The sequence below is a fragment of the Onychostoma macrolepis genome, chromosome 08, assembly GCF_012432095.1.
Source record: "Onychostoma macrolepis isolate SWU-2019 chromosome 08, ASM1243209v1, whole genome shotgun sequence".
NCBI lineage: Eukaryota > Metazoa > Chordata > Actinopteri > Cypriniformes > Cyprinidae > Onychostoma > Onychostoma macrolepis.
The window spans coordinates 13,728,443-13,747,582 of NC_081162.1; the positions used below are offsets into that span (position 1 = coordinate 13,728,443).

General features: G+C 37.6%; 1 protein-coding gene across 3 annotated transcripts in view; it reads left to right on the forward strand.

Annotated features, from left to right (window-relative positions):
* LOC131545287 (kelch-like protein 12) overlaps nucleotides 1-19,140 on the forward strand; it is a 31,215-nt gene that overhangs the window by 9,124 nt on the left and 2,951 nt on the right. For 2 of the 3 annotated variants that reach the window (XM_058783967.1, XM_058783965.1), the window contains exons 5-10: nucleotides 635-784; nucleotides 15,131-15,245; nucleotides 16,004-16,110; nucleotides 16,303-16,498; nucleotides 16,873-17,031; nucleotides 17,242-17,340. In XM_058783967.1, coding sequence (XP_058639950.1) covers nucleotides 635-784; nucleotides 15,131-15,245; nucleotides 16,004-16,110; nucleotides 16,303-16,498; nucleotides 16,873-17,031; nucleotides 17,242-17,340 — 826 coding nt within the window. Of the gene's footprint in view, nucleotides 1-634; nucleotides 785-15,130; nucleotides 15,246-15,964; nucleotides 16,111-16,302; nucleotides 16,499-16,872; nucleotides 17,032-17,241; nucleotides 17,341-19,140 lie in introns of all 3 variants that reach the window. The other variant, XM_058783968.1, reaches the window with a different exon arrangement.

Genomic DNA, 19,140 nt, shown 5'->3' on the forward strand with positions numbered 1-19,140 from the left:
TTGTACAGATTTTATTTTGTTTTGGCAAGTATTTAATTATTTTGCCCAGAGAAAATTTTTGGATTATGCAACAGACATGCAACTCATTGTCTCCATGCAGTTAATTAATAAACCATATCAGCCCTTTTCATGCTATTTCCGATATGCCGATGACTTTAATATATAAATATCGGCGCATCCCTCATATAGAATGTACTCAATAGTTTACACACTTACTGGTCAGAGTTAGACATAAATCTGCAAAGTTTGCACATAGGAACCAGTTCAAACTGGTTTTGAGCAACATATTTGGCCACAAGTTTGAAATTGTATTTCTTTTGTGTTTTTGAGCCTTTTAGCCACTTTCAGTAATGAAGAAAATGCAAAAAATACAAGTGCGGACTTGTAACCCTGCTTTTTTTATCTTGTTTTATACACATGGACACTCTCAAACAAAAACACCTGCCTTTTGTGTTGTTAAATTCCTGTCTCTCACCACCGTCCATTTATTCTAAAGGTGTAATTACAGTGTTTGGACTTAAATTTATACTTGGAGAAGACGCAGATCTAAAACCATGAAAATTAAAAGCAACAAATAAAGTTAGTTTTGCTACAGGGGTTTCTGCCTGAACAAATCTGTGTGTTATGTGTGTAGGTTGACTCAGAGGAGCCTGTATTCGAGGCAGTTCTGAACTGGGTGAAGCACAACAGAAAAGAGAGAGAGCCATACCTGCCCGATCTGCTGGAGTATGTGCGCATGCCGCTGCTCACCCCACGATACATCACTGATGTCATTGATATAGAGGTCAGATTCTGCTAAGCAAACACATGCTGACTGCATGAATGCACAGGATGCTGCAGTTAGAAGCAAAGATGTTTAATGTTCATGGGGTCGACATCCCCACCAGTGTATTTGAATTGAATTTATTGAAAGGATAGCCCCTTGACATGTAACATCTCATTTAAAAAAGTGGGTCCTAAAAACATATAAACAAAACAGCCATACAAAACATTTACACACTACAAATATACAGAACAAATGAAATGTTCAACCTGTTCCCCACACCCACAAACCACAGCTAAATTACAAAAATTAACATTATACATAAGTAATATCAACTTGAGACAAATGAAAAACATACAAAAGTTAAAGGTGCTGTATGTAAATTTTTGACTCTTCTAAAGCCAAAAAATAACATATGTTTGTAGATATTTAGGAAACATGTTATGTTTACATAGTTGTTTCTCTAAAAAATAATGCTATGTGCGTTTCGGGCAGATTCTGGGCCGGAATTACAGTTCCCATTTCAACCGCTAGCTGACAATATTACATACTGCACCTTTAATCTGTATGATCCTGCTCACTTCCAGTTGTCGGAAAACACAGCGTATTGCTATCAATGAAACATGTTATGTTTCCATAGCTGTTTCTCTGAAAAATAACGCTATAGCCAGTAATTCAACTCTAATTCTACGTTCCGGGGCGGAATACCTTTGTTTTTGCAGTACCCATTTCAACCACTAGCTGTCAATCTTAAAGATAGAAAAATAAAGATAATAGGTAATAGATCTCAAAGAAAGAGAAATAATTCTTTCATAACTTGAAATGTACCAGTATATATTATATTCCAAACGGTACGATATCATAATTTTGCTCAATTCGGTATTTCATACACTGCTTTTGCGAAGTGCACCTGTAGGTGGCATTGCTTCCCAAATTGCTGCTCAACCGGTAAATGTGACAACAGAACAACGCGATGGATCAAACAGTTGAAACTCTATCAACGCCCCCAAAATGAATAAATAAAGAGAACAGTAGAAGTGAAATATGGCATTACTCTGCATACAAAACGGATGACAAAGGTGAACGAACTGACCTTAATGCGTATGCAAGCGCTGCCATAAATCATGTGCTGCCACAGGCAACACGTCAAACTTTAAGCATTTGTCGATTGCTCATCCTGATCTTTTCAGAGAAATAAGAGATCGACAGGTGAGTGCATCATTCATAAATTCATATTTAATTTGAACTTTTATTTACAACTGATCAACACACATACATATGTGATACAGTAAGCTCAAATGTGCATGTGTGACACGCTAGAAGTTTTGGTCACGTAATATATGCAATTGCATTTTATGCAATCGAATATTAATTGAATTTGAATTAAGCAAGAGTTTTGCTATATACATTTTTTAGAATCAATAATATGAAGGGAATGTTTCTGCCGCGCTGCCGACCGCTAATATGAAGCAGCCGAGAGAGCGAGATTTATATTTAATGCTTTTTCTTTGGCTCTCTGAGTCTGAAATCTGAAAACAATCTGAGAGAGAGAGAAATGATAACGTGATTTTGAATATTACTTTGACTGTTAGAATAACACTTTACAGTAAAGCAACATTTGTTGCATTAATTGCGTTACTTCAGTTTAGGGCTGCACGATATATCGTTTCAGCATCGATATCGCTATCGCGATAGCGCGATAGTCACATCGCAGGATGTGCGATTTTTAGTATACTGACCGTTATATTTATACTGATTGTTTTCGCGACAGCTATCGCATCACGCCACCCCGTAACGCACTGTCTTCACTGGACGCAAAAAAGCGACCGTTGCAAATCCTTTGAACTTTGTGTCAGAGCTGTGTCTCATTTAGAAGGCTGCGTCCTCCGGAGGTCTCATTCGAAGGGTGCATACGTTATCGAGGCTGTCTCATTTCAGAAAAGCAAGTAGGACACTCCGAATGCGACCTTCGAATGCGACCTTCTTTCACGGGAATTCGGAGGATGCATCAGGTGTATCCTTCGCTGCTACAGATAACCCACAATTCTTTGCGTCAATAAACAACTGTCGTTAATTTGAAATATGCCGGTGCCGGCAGATGTACACACAAGCGCAGATGTGGTGTTTTCAACTTAACTTAAATTGCCTCCAATAAAAACTTTGAGGTTGATATAGGTTAAACTTTGTTCTTAATATCCTCCTCCTTTTTTTCTCTAACAGCTGTCTGTTGTACGAACGTTGCAGCTCCTCAAACATTGCGCGAAATAAAACAAGCTTTTTTTTTTAATTACTTTACAAATTTAGAAACATTTTTCCTTAATTTAAGTAGTGTGAGAGTGCAACAATGCTCTAAATGTGTTGGCAAATCAACGTGATACTTCCTGTTTTTTTTTCCCGCCCATCCTACGAAGGCTGTCTCGTTTAATTCTAGGTTGAGGACACTTCGTATACGTTATGCATCCTACAGAGGATGCAACCTCCAGAGGATTCGACCTCCGGAGGACGCAGCCTTCTAAATGAGACACAGCAATACATCATAAAAAGAATGAGGGATTTACTCGCAAGGATTTGCCGTGTCGCGCCGCATCCAGTGTAGACGGCATCACTGATTATAATGGGTTCTATTGTATTTTGTCAGCGCCCTTTGTAGACACGGTGAGAGCCACTCAGATATATGTGAACACTGAATTCCATTCAGTTCCGTGTCTATTTGTGCCTGAAATGACACATACGCGCGAAACTGTCAAAATGCATGTCTCTGCAAGTATCCTTGTAAACACAGTTTCTTATGGTTTAGGTGAAGGTAAAAAATTGATAAAGAAAATGGATAGTATGCTCACAGCAGTTTAATGTTCCTAAGGCTTTCAGTGTCATGAATGTTAATCAAACAGCAAAACACAGAGAAAAATCACTTTTGTAGGTTTAACAGATTTATTAGATTTAATTTATACAGTGTTATTTTACATTTGATTATTCAACCAGTATACCTGAATACTGTTAGACTTACTGGAAAAAATATAAAGCACTGTTTATTTATTTTATATATTTGTTCTATTATATTTATCTATGTTTGTAATTTGTTCATTTTTCTATGCTGATTTACTCATCTACAATATTTTTTTTCCAAATAGAGCTTTTCAAGTCATCTGGAGTTTTATTTTTTTGTTTTTTTCATATCGCAAAATATATATCGCAGAAATACAAAATATCGCAATGTGAGTTTTTTCCAATATCGTGCAGCCCTACTTCAGTTGTATTTTTTCTTTTTTTTCTTTCATCAAACTCAGTCAAAATGTAACCTATGTGTTCCCGGTAGGTTTTTTGTTACAGTTTGATACAAAGGTATTAAGATATGAATCTGTTTTTATTATTATCATTTTAATCTTTTGAGGCTGGTTATTTGTCACCTACCGAGGTATTACATTTTGGTATCGTACCGAAGCCAAAATTATGGTATCGAGCCATTACTAGTGTGTGTTCACTATTATGTGTGTGCACTTGGATGGGTTAAATGCAGAGCATTGTGCAGAACATTCGCGCCAAATTTTTGCGTTCAGTTTGAAAAGCCCTTTATGGAAGCATATGTGTAGCAAAATTCAATTTGCAATGTAATATGCAAATTGGCAATGCAATATGTAAAATGGCAATGTATTTCTGTATTTAAATTTGCATTTTCCCATACCATATGTGCAACATTTAGTGCAACATGACAATTCAATTATTTAATTTAAATTTGCCATTTTCTACACTAGTTTTAATATGCAAATTAAAAACATATTTTAAAGCTTTATAAGTTGCAAAATGAAAATGTATTACCCAAATTGATTAGATAGGTTTAACATGTCCAAGCAAAAACTGTAGCAAAATTATAATTTAAATGCTGTTTTTACTAAATTCATTTAGATTTAGGGTTAGGACACTTGGGATTGCATTTTCATCGTGATACCGCATGATAACTTATTCAAAAGTGCCCCTCTCAGACAAATATCAATGATATTGTGGTCTATAAAACAAACATTTGAATTCTAATTAACATGACAATGTGTACAAAACAGTAACTAATCGCTCAAAAGTCGGAAAATTCCTGTTTATTTTTACATATCTGGGGCGTTGCTATGGGTTGCGTGCATTTTGCTTGACTGACTGATATTCCACAGTCTGTTCAGAAACCTAGGCTCTCGAGCCATATATGGTTCTTTCAGTGAGTGGGTTGATGGAAGGAAAAAAATAAACCAAACAATATTTTAAACTTTTTTTTCCATCAATAATTAAAGCTAGTGTGTCGATTTAATTAAAAATCCATATATTATTTAGAATATTACATCATTCATCAATGCCCGTTTGTCATGTATAATACACCAACCAATCATGATCTGGCTCAAGTTCAAATTTCATTGGACAATAATGTGAAGTGGAGCGGTCATTTTCCATTCTTATTCATAAATCAAAAAATATTCATATTTTATTTCTGTGATTCAAAGCTGAATTTTCAGCATCATTACTCCAGTCTTCAATGAATGGTTCTTCAGAAATCATTCTAATATGCTGATTTATTATCAATGTTGGAAACAGTTGTGCTGCTTAATGTTTTGCTTTTTATTTTAATTTTATTTATTTTGGAACCTGTGATGCTTTTTTGGGGTTCTTTGATAAATTAAAAATGAAAAAGAACAGCATTCAAAATAGAGATGTTTTCTAACAATATCAATCTTTACTATCACACTTTCTATCAATTTAACAAATCCTTGATGAATAAAAACTAATTTCTTTAAAAAAATTAAATTAAATAAAAAATACTGACTGCAAGCTTTTGAACGGTAGTGTATATTGTTACAAAAGATATATTTTAAATAAATGCAGTTTTTATTTAAAGGTCCCATGGCATGAAAATTTCACTTTATGAGCTTTTTTAACATTAATACGAGTTCCCCTTGCCTGCCTATGGTCCCCCAGTGGCTAGAAATGGCGATAGGTGTAAACCGAGCCCTGGGTATCCTGCTTCGCCTTTGCGAAAATGAAAGCTCAGATGGCCCAATCTGGAATCTTCCCTTTATGTCATCATACGGGGAAAGGTTACCTCCCCTTTCTCTGCTTTGCCCGCCCATGAGAAAATGAGCTACTACCGTGCGGCGGCGCAATATTTTTTTCCTCGAGAAACATCATGGCTTGCAAACGAGCGAAGCATGGCAGTTGCTCAGTGTTTGGATGTACAAATGAACACCAAAGTATTTTTTTAGTTCCTTCATCCGAGCCTATGGCTAGCATTAGCTACATGATAATAACTGTAACAGCATACATAAACAAACCAACTAAAGTACCGTATCCAGACACAATATTTTAAACTAACCAGTCGGAGAAGTCCTGCTGTAGCCGCTGAGTTGCAACTTCTTCATCCGGTGCTTCTCCATCCGGATCAGATTCTGGGTCAAACTGAAAAGCTTGAAGGACTGCGTGTCTACGAGCCATTGTGATACATCCACTGTCAACATTAGTGCATGGTAGCGCAAGCTGGTTAAGTCCACACATCCACCCTCCACCTTGCCCCGCCTCTCTCCTCCTCATTAGCATTTAAAGCTACAGACACAGAAATGGCACGTCCTAAGGAAAGCTCATTGTGGGACTGGCTCGTAGTGGCTGAAATTCTGCACCAAGGCTGAATTTCAGGAAACAGACTTCAGATACAGTACTAGGGACCACTTAGGCCTATACAGGTGCTGGTCATATAATTAGGATATCAAAAAGTTGATTTATTTCACTAATTCCATTCAAAAAGTGAAACTTGTATATTATATTCATTCATTACACACAGACTGATATATTTCAAATGTTTATTTCTTTTAATTTTGATGATTATAACTGACAACTAAGGAAAATCCCAAATTCAGTATCTAAGAAAATTAGAATATTACTTAAGACCAATACAAAGAAAGGATTTTTAGAAATCTTGGCCAACTGAAAAGTATGAACATGAAAAGTATGAGCATGTACAGCACTCAATACTTAGTTGGGGCTCCTTTTGCCTGAATTACTGCAGCAATGCGGCGTGGCATGGAGTCGATCAGTCTGTGGCACTGCTCAGGTGTTATGAGAGCCCAGGTTGATCTGATAGTGGCCTTCAGCTCTTCTGCATTGTTGGGTCTGGCATATCGCATCTTCCTCTTCACAATACCCCATAGATTTTCTATGGGGTTAAGGTCAGGTGAGTTTGCTGGCCAATTAAGAACAGGGATACCATGGTCCTTAAACCAGATACTGGTTGCTTTGGCACTGTGTGCAGGTGCCAAGTCCTGTTGGAAAATGAAATGAAATCTGCATCTCCATAAAGTTGGTCAGCAGCAGGAAGCATGAAGTGCTCTAAAACTTCCTGGTATACGGCTGCGTTGAACTTGGACCTCAGAACACAGTGGACCAACATCAGCAGATGACATGGCAGCCCAAATCATCACAGACTGTGGAAACTTTACACTGGACTACAAGCAACATGGATTCTGTGCCTCTCCACTCTTCCTCCAGACTCTGGGACCTTGATTTCCAAATGAAATGCAAAATTTACTTTCATCTGAAAAGAGGACTTTGGACCACTGAGCAATAGTCCAGTTCTTTTTCTCCACAGCCCAGGTAAGATGCTTCTGACGTTGTCTCTGGTTCAGAAGTGGCTTGGTAGCCCTTTTCCTGAAGACGTCTGAGTGTGGTGACTCTTGATGCACTGACTCCAGCTTCAGTTCACTCCTTGTGAAGCTCTCCCAAGTGTTTGAATCAGCCTTGCTTGACAGTATTCTCAAGCTTGTGGTCATCCCTGTTTCTTGTGCACCTATTCCTACCCAAATTCTTCATTCCAGTCAACTTTGCATTTAACTCTTTCAACGCCATTGATGAGATATCTCGTCAATTAAGAGACAACGCTTCCCCGCCATTGACGAGTTTTTACGGAAATCCGTGTTCTAGGTGTATTACGGTAAGGAAAGCCCTAGCGCATGTCCTGAATGAGTTACGGGACTTCCGGGTCTTTAGGGTGCGAATAGAAGACGATCGGCATACATGGAAGGATCAGAGAAAATGTAGATCATATATAGATCATAGCCTATGTAGATCATGCTTTGACCATTTTGAATCTGATCGGGACGATGTAGTCAGTGAGAGAGATGCATTTACAGACACAGAAACATCTGTAGTTATAACCGATCCGTCGATCTGAATAGGGGTGTGTGTGTGTGTGTGGTGTGTGTGGCTTTCCTGTAGCTCAAATAGTAGAGCATGGCGCTAGCAACGCCAAGATCATGGGTTTGATTCCCAGGGAAAGCAAGAGCTGATAAAATGTAAAAACTGTAACTTGAATGTAAGTCGGTTTGGATAAAAGCGTCTGCTAAATGCATAAATGTAAATGTGTGTGTGGGCTCTATCTGTCTGTCTGTACAGTATATGTATGCATGTAGCCTGTGTGTGTATAATCGTATGTATGTATATGTTTGTGTGTGTGTGTGTGTGTGTGTTTGTTCTGTTTATTGAATGCAATTTAAATTATTCATATAATTATTTACAGGTGAAAGAATATGACATCTGAATGTATTTTGCATGAAAATGCACTACTTTGATAAAAATGCATTTTTCTCAGTTTTTTGTCCAAAATGTTGTATTTTTGATGGTACCCACCTGTATTCAAATGGTCATAAAACATGAATACATGAAGATAGAATAAAATAGAGCCGTCAAAGTTAGGTGAAAATCATCAAAAACGCTGGCGGTGGCTGGCAACTTTTTTTAAAAACGCTGGCGGTGAAAGAGTTAATATGCTTTGATACAGCACTCTGTAAGCAGCCACACCTTTCAGTAATGACCCTCTGTGACTTACCCTCTTTGTGGAGGGAGTCAATGTTCATCTTCTGGATCATTGCCAAGTCAGCAGTCTTCCCCATTAATGTGGTTTCAAAGAACAAGTGATACCCGGAATTTATACTGTAGGGATGGTCATTAATTGAAGCTCAAATGTAAATATTCAAATTTTCTGAGATACTGAATTTGGGATTTTCCTTAGTTGTCAGTTATAATCATCAAAATTAAAAGAAATAAACATTTGAAATATATCAGTCTGTGTGTAATGAATGAATATAATATACAAGTTTCACTTTTTGAATGGAATTAGTGAAATAAATCAACTTTTTGATGATATTCTAATTATATGACCAGCACCTGTATAAAAGCATCCAAAAAGCAGCATGTCATGGGACCTTTAACTTTTTATTCATCAAAGAATACTGAAAAAAGTATGACAGGTTTCCAACATTGCTAATAAATCAGCATTGCATAAAATATATTTTAAAGTATATTTAAATTTTGATCAAATAAATGCAGGCTTGATGACCATAAGTGACTTACTGCAAAAATATAAAATATTAATGTATCCAAACTTTTGACCTAGACATTTTTATTTTATTTTTTTCACATTGCCCCTTTTTTTTTTATTCTTTTTTTTTTTTTTTTTAATTACATTTGAGCCCCTGCCACTGAGGAACTCTGCACGTCCCTGTTCAGGTGCCACGGAACATGCGCTATTTTACGGATTAAAAATAAAAGAGTAATATAATATAAGGTAAGGTAGTAAATAAGTGTAGAATGGCACTGTAGTTTGCTTATGTGCATCAATCCGAGTGTAAACAGTGAGAGATGTTGAGGCAGGTGAAAAGCGTTTGGTTAATGGTGAATATTGACCTATTTTGCGTCCTGTTGCCGAGCCCTGCCTTGATGTAACAATTGACAGCTTGGGGGCGTGCTCGGCTCAGAATGCATTTTCAAATCCACAATACCTTGAACTATATTCATTGCGGGGTATTTAATGAAAATGCAATTGAAACGTCATATATGTAAGTGTCAATGCGTTAAAAAAAAAAAAAAGAGAGATTTAAATCACCATTTTGCTACCCTTTTGCTGCTCCTTTGGCTCAGAATGCATTTTGAAACTCTCATAGCATTTTGCTACAATTATCATGCGGTATCACGATGAAAATGCAATCCCAAGTGTCCTACCCCTAAATCTAAATGCATTTAGTAAAAACGGCATTTAAATGATAATTTTGCTACAGTTTTTGCTTGGACATGTTAAACATATCTAATCAATTTGGGTAATACATTTTCATTTTCATTTTGCAACTTATAAAGCTTTAAAATATATTTTTAATATGCATATTAAAACTAGTGTAGAAAATGGCAAATTGAAATTATATAATTGAATTTTCATTTTCATTTTGCACTAAATGTTGCGCACATGTATGGGAAAATGTCCATTTAAATACAGAAATACATTGCCATTTTGAATATTACATTGCAAACTGAATAAAAAAGATCTACAAAGTTACAAATCTCAAAGTCCACTCCAAAGGGAGATATTTTGTTTTTAAAAAAATCCCTTTTCAAGAACTACAACGAACGGCTCGTTTGGACTACAGCGTTGTTTTCCAGGTTTTGTGATATCACAAAGTGGCCCATTCGAATATAATTAAAATAATTCCCGCCTACGGAAATTCGAATGGTTGGGGGGGTGGGGGGGTGGGGAGGTCGTGGTTAGAATGCTTGGTTGAGTGCATCAGACAAGACGACGACGAAGAAGTGCTGCTGTAGCATCAAGTTTTCGCAAAATTATGTATGTAAATACGTATGTTACAATTATGAAAACGTTTTTATAAATTGCTGACAGTACAATACTGGACAATGATGCAATCTGCATAATTTACACTTCAATTATGAGACTTAGACAGTGTTTTCCATTCATTGCCACAATATCAAAACTGACCGCCACAAATAGATTTTCCAAAAGCGTTTGACTTCGTTGAATAAACATGAGCACTGCACGTTTCAAAATCGAAACCCGGTGCGGGTGTTTTTATATCACTGTATTTCTGAAGGAAACCGACTGTCTTCAGAAAATTTTGGATGTCATTTTCATTTCATCTTGCATGTAATGCCTGATAAAGCAGCGTTTGTGAGAGGAGCTCTGCTTTGTGTACAGCGTTACCGGGGAAACCTCGCTCTCTCTCGCTCCAACAGTACATCCTCCTGGCAGAGAATAAATTTGCATATATATGCCGCCACAAATAGAGTGTCTGTGGGAAACAGTGGTCTATGGTATAAATAAATTCAACAGTATAACAGTTTCACTGCAATTAATGTTATAATGTTAGAATTAAAGAACAAAAAACATAATACATATTGCCGTTGCACTTATCTGTACATAATAAATGCAGTTATTTTTAAGTGGTTGTTGACATCTTATCTAAAACGTGATTTAGCCAAAAAAAAACCCAGTAACGTTACCACTCTAATATGTCTTGCAATATCCGTGCCTGCAAAGGTTCTGCGCGATCCTCTTGTTCAATATTCTCGGGGTCTGAATCCGGCTCAAATTGATATGGCAATATTGACGCCACCCTTAACTATAACGGAACAGACGGAACATGCTGCTTTGGCAAGGGGCGGGGCAGTACCGTAACGCTGTCTAAGCAAAAGGCATTGTAATAATGTAAATTATGTGAAAAATAATGCGTTTTTCGAACCACCAAGCATGAGAGCATGTTTAAGACCCCTTTAAGGCCTTTCCACACTGAGCACGATGCAAATCGCAGACGAACGGTGCTTTCACACCGAATGTGAAACGATTGTTCGCCTTCTGCTATTTCCCGCCTGCACGCTAGGTGGTGCCGACCAACAATGCATTTTTCCTCAGATATGTATCTCGTATATGGATTTCACATCGTCCGCTGCTCAATATACAGCATTAAATAGAGTGGGGGAACTATGATGTCACTTTGTAGGCGAAAACCCGGAAGCGAGTGCATTTTAGCACTTCCGGTTCCATCGTCCCAGAGTCAATGGCTGCGTCCGAAATTGCGTACTATTTGTGTAGGTACTACATTTGAATTCGAACGTACTACTCGACCGTTAAAAAAGTACGTTCTATATAGTATGAATGAGGGTAGTATGAATGGAATTCGGACGTACTACATCCGCCATGTTGATGTTGTCACGTGTCATGCGTCTTCACAACAGCACGAAAATTTAAAGAGCCCACTTCACTGCGCAAACATCGTTAATGATTTACATTTTTATCGCTTAATGCACCGTCTATTTAAAGAAAGCAGCGTTAACAAGCTGATGTACTACATTGAGGTTAACGTAACTCCATCTGATCGGTATTGATTAGAGATCTTTTTACACCCAATTCACAAAATCGTTTCATCTGTTTGTTAAACCCTCAACAAGTCAGTCGTTTACTTGGATGATGTTAAACAAGTACAAGTTAACCACAATGAACATCAACAACGTTTTTCCCTGTGGTACTTGAAGACAGACGCGTCGCGGCTTTCCGCCATTTTTCGAATATGACGCCGCCTCTCCCGCAGCTTCATGGGATAGTAAAGTGTCCATCGTATGCCTACTACAGAATTCGGGCTGAAGCAGTAGGTCATCCGGGTACTTCTCGCCTACTGTTTTTCGAATACTATATATAGTAGGGAAGTATGCGATTTCGGACGCACCCAATGGGTTTTTTGAATGGGATTTTGGTTAAATCCCTTAAATAAGGTCCGTGGTTCACACAAGCTCAAGATACTTTAACGTTTTATTCTACGACATAAAACACACCAGTTAAACCACACTCGTGATTTTTTTTTTAAGCTATTACGTTGCTTAAAAAAGACGGTTGCTAACTAGTTGCTAAATGGGACTACAGACGCTTTCGGAGACATTCAATGTCATCACGCCGAACGGTTTATCAATTTACAGTATTTTCCAGTTGTAGCATAATTTGTAATACAATTAATTTTAGAATAACCAATGAATAGTTTCCCGCATTTTATATTTTTGTTCGACAATGTTTTTTTTGTTTTCCCCCGAAATGCGACACACGTCTTCAGATGGAAGATGTTCGATTATCACTTTCCTACTGATACAGAGACTCTGGGTTCGTACTATAAGGTAAACTCATACTATGATTATTACAGGTAAACACCACATTTACCAGCTTTACTTGGTGAAAGTGAAACTTTAATGATGCATAGTGTTTAAAGCCATGTTAAAATTAAATGTTTACGGCAGCAAGAAGCTGTTAGAAAGCATAATAACTAAGGATTTCCTAGAAGCAAGGATAAAATAATATTTTGTGTACCCACCCTAACAAAATGATAGCTGAAATATGGTACTTTGTTCACTAAAATAAGTTTAATCTTACCATATCCAAAAACTCGCTCACTGCTGTTATTTAATGATTAAATACGCGGGGATACGTTTTTGTTTGAAATATTCATATTAATCAAGGATTTATTCACTTTTAATGCACCTTATTTCAAAATGTACATAAATACGTGCTTTAAATGTCCTTTAGTTAAGATTATTTAATTTATTCACTATACTATTTATTACTAATGTCTCATTTCAGTTTTAGTTTGGCTCTAGTTTTGTATTTATTCCAGTTTATATGAAACGGTTCATGTAGCATGGATTAAAATTCATATACAGAGTAAATCTTAAAAATTAAAAAAATAAGTTTGAAAAAGTTGTGGGTATCGTCGTGGTGCTGTAGTTCGTTTATAGCCTAAGTTTAGCTTTTAAGTTCTGGCGCTTTTATTTAGGCTTCAAAATTCGTCAAAGTTATATTATTTTGTGAAGATTATCTTGATGGACAAAACGTGTAAGTTTCATGAACTATGATTGAACACAGAGCTTATTTTTTGCGATTTATCCAAAAGCCTATGGAAAAATCCCATTGGCTTTTTGTCGAGGAACCAGTTTCATGCTAACCGGCGATCTGCCTACAGAGTGACGTCATAGTTCCTCCACTCTATTAAGATAAACAAAGTTTGGTTCTACACCAGAAACACAAATTATCTATAATACTTACAAGAATAGGCTACATCCTAAAATATAATTAGAAGTACAATTAGCATCAAGTACATTAATAATGTATTTGCTTACCCACTTTAAACCATCATCGACTGCTTGTAATAACTTCCAATTGTGATCTATAGTTGATTTTGATTCTATAAGCAGAAACATGCACTCTTTGTATGTTTAATAATGCTACACTGTTAATATTTGTTATAAACATCCTTTATTGCTATAAAAATACCATGAGCTGTATACAAAACACATACAAAAAATATATTGTCATAATCATGTCAATTTGCTTTCATATTTCATGTGTAGAAATATTTCACTCGGTTTTTTTTAAATATGGAAGATCTAGAGAGTTAACGCGCTCTCATAACACTCGCACACATGGAAGAAAACGGACACATCACATAATTCAGTTGAGAATTAATAGTAATTTTATTAAGAACATGTGAGAATAAATCTGTTCTCAGATACCAAAGATAACAAGAACTCAGCATCCATTCTCTTCTCTCTCGGAATCGCTCGGAATACTCTTCTTCGGTGTTTGTTTACACTGGTTTTCGAAACAGCACCACCACTCTCACTCTTGTGCAACAGCAGCTGCTCCAGTCACATGATCTTAGCTCAAATCTTATTGGACGGCCCATATTTTCGCTTTGCGAAACTGAAAAGATTCGTTGGACTGGTACGAAAAATTTGCATTTTCGGTTCGCAAATGTTCACGCTCTGTGTGGAAGCATCCATAGAAATCTATTATTTTATTCCAGCGTGTCATCGCGTGTGATATTCGTTTCGCTTTTCCGCGATCAGTGTGGAAAGGCCTTTATTCAGTATAAGCATTTTGAGTTAAAATCAGATTAAGAATTCTGAATAAATTAAGAATTCTGGTAAATTAAAAGTTAATGAAAATAGAAAAAAGTTGTGGTCCCAGGGTAGAACTTTGAGAAAAACCTTAAACCAAACCAAAAAGAAGAGCATTTTTAGTTAAACCAAGAGAATACAGTTTATCAAGAAGGTGATGATTGACCATATCACAAGCCTTAGAAATGTCGATGAAAAAGGCACCTGTGGAATCGTTCGTGAATTTTAAAATAGCAGTTGTAGTGGAAAAGTTAGATCTGAAACCAGACTGAAATGGAGAGAGAATACTTCAGTTAATATACTCATTATACAATGACAATTGATTAAAAATAAGTTTCTCAAAAAACTTTGTAATAGAACAAATAATAGAAATTGGACGATAGGTATGTACATCAAATAATTATCACAAAAAAGCAGTAACTCTTGCACATTTCCATATAGAGTGAACAGAACAAGTAGACCGAGACAAATTAAATAAATCAGCAAGAGCATACATTAATACATGGGCAACAGATTTAACAAATTTAGCATCAGGACCAGCACTACTATTTGTGTGTATAGTGTGTTTATTTTGTGTGCATTGCATGATATTAGTACATTGTATTAAATGTTGCGTCTATGTTTTAGCCATTGATACGCTGCAGTCTGCCTTGTCGAGATTTGGTGGATGAAGCAAAGAAGTTTCATCTCCGGCCAGAGTTACGCAGCGAGATGCAGAGTCCTCGAACTCAAGCAAGACTCGGTCTGATGCCTCTGTGTGTTTTCAGTATTTAGGCCTCAAATTGATCCTCAGTGTTAGTGCTGGGTGTTTATTTTTCTTATGATATGAATTTTTAAATTACCGCAATACCGGTGTTATTTAAATAACGTTCGGAACGCGACACTGTTTGATAGGGGTCTCTTTTCACTATTGCATTGCGGCCAGGACACGTGTCACTAAGCGTGAAAGTTCTGAAGCTGTAGAACGTGATGACACACCTTTACAGTCTATGGATGGCACAGAAGAACTCATCCACAATATCCACCGCTCGCTGGCATCAGCTCCCGCGTCTCACACACGAGCGCGACTTTAGCACTATATTTAGCAACTTTCAGACCCTTTTAGCGGCTTTTTTCCATAGAATATACAAACTGACAAACCTAGCGGCTTTTTTGGATAAACCTTAGCTATGGTATAGCTTAGCTATTTTTCTACAATATTCGCTCATCATGACAGTAAAATAGGGCATAAGTCAATCTACTGCAGTTTTTCCTCTCTCAATCAGTAAACACCCGGTCATGCATGAAAAAAATAAATACCGTCATACCGTGAAACCGGTATAATTTTGAAAAATACCGTGATATACATTTTTGGTCATACCGCCCAGCACTACTCAGTGTATATATAAATCATTATGTCAGTTCACTCTTTCGCTGAATTAGTTTTGTGTGTTTTAACATGTTCATGATCTTCTTGTGAAGCCTTGTATAACTACTTTTTGACATTGGAATGGGTTTTAGGTGCCAAAGAGGTTCTCTTGGTAATTGGAGGATTTGGCAGCCAACAATCACCCATTGACGTTGTTGAGAAGTATGATCCAAAAACCAGAGAGTGGAGCTTTCTTCCTGTAAGTTATATGTTGTCCATTGATTAAAAACATTTGCACAATATCAGTGAGCAACAGTGCCACTGAAGCAAACAGCATGTCTGTCTGTAGAATTTTTTTTTTTTAAGATGTTAATGTGATAAAGTGTAACGCTGCATGAATTTTGACGGTAATTTGACCAGCAGTTTGTCTCAAAACACATTTATGTTCCAGAACATTGCCAGGAAGCGACGTTATGTTGCCACCGTCGCCCTGAATGATCGTGTCTATGTTATCGGTGGATACGATGGCCGATCACGCTTGAGTTCAGTTGAGTGTTTAGACTACACAGCAGATGAAGATGGAGTCTGGTACTCTGTTGCCACAATGAATGTACGCCGAGGCCTTGCAGGAGCTACAACTCTCGGAGGTATCTATTCAGAATGATGACATGATGCTTGTTTTCGCACATTTGTAGAGTTCTAGTAGTTTCTTTTGGATTCTGGGTCAAGGCGGTTTGCTTTTATGAAGACTTTTAGGCACATGAGTTCTGAATAAACCAGTACAGTTCACATAAGCCTGAAACTGAATCTGCCAACCAAACGAGTTCAGTGAGTCTGAATTATGTGGGTTTGCTGGATGTACAGCAGGATGATTTTCTTCAAGTAATGTTCTTAGGCTACATCGCCTGAAGCACTTCTCTTTGGCAAGTCGGTTGAGCAAACCAGCTTTGTGTCAATCAAAATGTTGTTATTTTCAGAACCAGTCATGCTTAGACTGATTATTATTTTTTTCCTTTTACAGATATGATCTATGTTGCGGGTGGATTTGATGGTAGTAGACGTCACACCAGCATGGAGCGTTATGACCCCAATATTGACCAGTGGAGCATGCTGGGAGATATGCAGACTGCCAGGGAGGGAGCAGGACTTGTTGTAGCCAGTGGACTCATTTACTGTTTAGGTAATATTTTGTTTGTTGTAGAAGATAAATGAATATGACTGGAAGTCTGTGGCAATTTCTTTTGGTGGTCTTGTGCTGAGAATCCAGAAATACAGTTGCTCATAACTAGCGTACATAATGGCAGGAACTCAGAAGGGCTTGGCACAGACAAGTTTAGATAGACATGTAGCTTCTTAGACATGGTAAACATGTGTTGTGTTGTGGATTCAGGTGGTTATGATGGTCTGAACATCCTGAATTCTGTAGAGCGGTATGACCCTCACACAGGACACTGGACCAGCGTCACTCCCATGGCCAACAAGCGCTCAGGTACACTCACATGAGAATCATTTTTAACATGTTAAAGGGATAATTCACCCAAAAATAGGGCTGCACGATATATTGCATGCGATAGTCATGCGCATCTAGTCAGTAAAGTCGGTTCCGTGATTAGCGCTAAATCTCCATCACCTGTTTTCAAATGGAGCGGCATTTAATACACAGAGCCGTAGTTCACTGACAAGCTACGCAATATCACGTTCAATATCGCAGGCGAATCATCTGCGATTCTGAGCGCGAATTGCGTAGTTTGTCAGTGAACTACGGCTCTGTGTATTAAATGCCGCTCCATTTGAAAACAGGTGATGGAGATTTAGCGCTAATCACGGAACCGACTTTACTGACTAGATGCGCATGACTATCGCATGCAAAATATCGTGCAGCCCTACCCAAAAATGAAAATGACTTCATGATTTACTCACCCTCAAACCATTCTAGGTGTATATAACTTTCTTCATTCAGAAGAATACAATCAGAGTTATATTAAAAAATGTCCTGGCTCTTTCAAGCTTTATAATGGCAGTGAATGGTGGTTGAGATTTTGTAGCATCCATCCATCGTAAAAAGTGTTCCACACAGCTCTAGGGGGGTTAATAAAGGCCTTCTGGAGCAAAATATCCATATTTAACTTTATAAACCATAATTTCTAGCTTCTACTAACTGTCATATGCACATTCACGAGAGAGAGGCATTAAAAAATGCTAGTCTCACAAAAAAAATGTTTTATTTATAACAAAGGAAAACCAGTCTCCTCTTATTGAAATCCTTCAACATTTAACTTTGCAAATTCTCATTTTGTACTTCTAATTCATGACCGGTGTTTTGTTTTGCTCACTCCTCTGCGCTTCCGCGTTCGTCATTTCTCACCAGAGCTTACGCTACGCCCTACGCCTATGTCATCCGCTGGAACGCCACTCTCTCGTGAACACGCATACGACCGCTATAGCGGAAGCTAGAGATTATGATTTATGAAGTTTTAAATATGGATATTTTTCTTACACCAATGCATTGCTTTGCTTCAGAAGGCCTTTATTAGAAGAAAGTCATATACAGTGAGGAAAATAAGTATTTGAACACCCTGCTATTTTGCAAGTTCTCCCACTTAGAAATCATGGAGGGGTCTGAAATTGTCATCGTAGGTGCATGTCCACTGTGAGAGACATAATCTAAAAAAAAAAATCCAGAAATCACAATGTATGATTTTTTAACTATTTATTTGTATGATACAGCTGAAAATAAGTATTTGAACACCTGTCTATCAGCTAGAATTCTGACCCTCAAAGACCTGTTAGTCTGCCTTTAAAATGTCCACCTCCACTCCATTTATTATCCTAAATTAGATGCACCTGTTTGAGGTCGTTAGCTGCATAAAGACACCTGTCCACCCCATACAATCAGTAAGAATCCAACTACTAACATGGCCAAGACCAAAGAGCTGTCCAAAGACACTAGAGACAAAATTGTACACCTCCACAAGGCTGGAAAGGGCTACGGGAAATTGCCAAGCAGCTTGGTGAAAAAGGTCCACTGTTGGAGCAATCATTAGAAAATGGAAGAAGCTAAACATGACTGTCAATCTCCCTCGGACTGGGGCTCCATGCAAGATCTCACCGTGGGGTCTCAATGATCCTAAGAAAGGTGAGAAATCAGCCCAGAACTACACGGGAGGAGCTGGTCAATGACCTGAAAAGAGCTGGGACCACCGCTTCCAAGGTTACTGTTGGTAATACACTAAGACGCCATGGTTTGAAATCATGCATGGCACGGAAGGTTCCCCTGCTTAAACCAGCA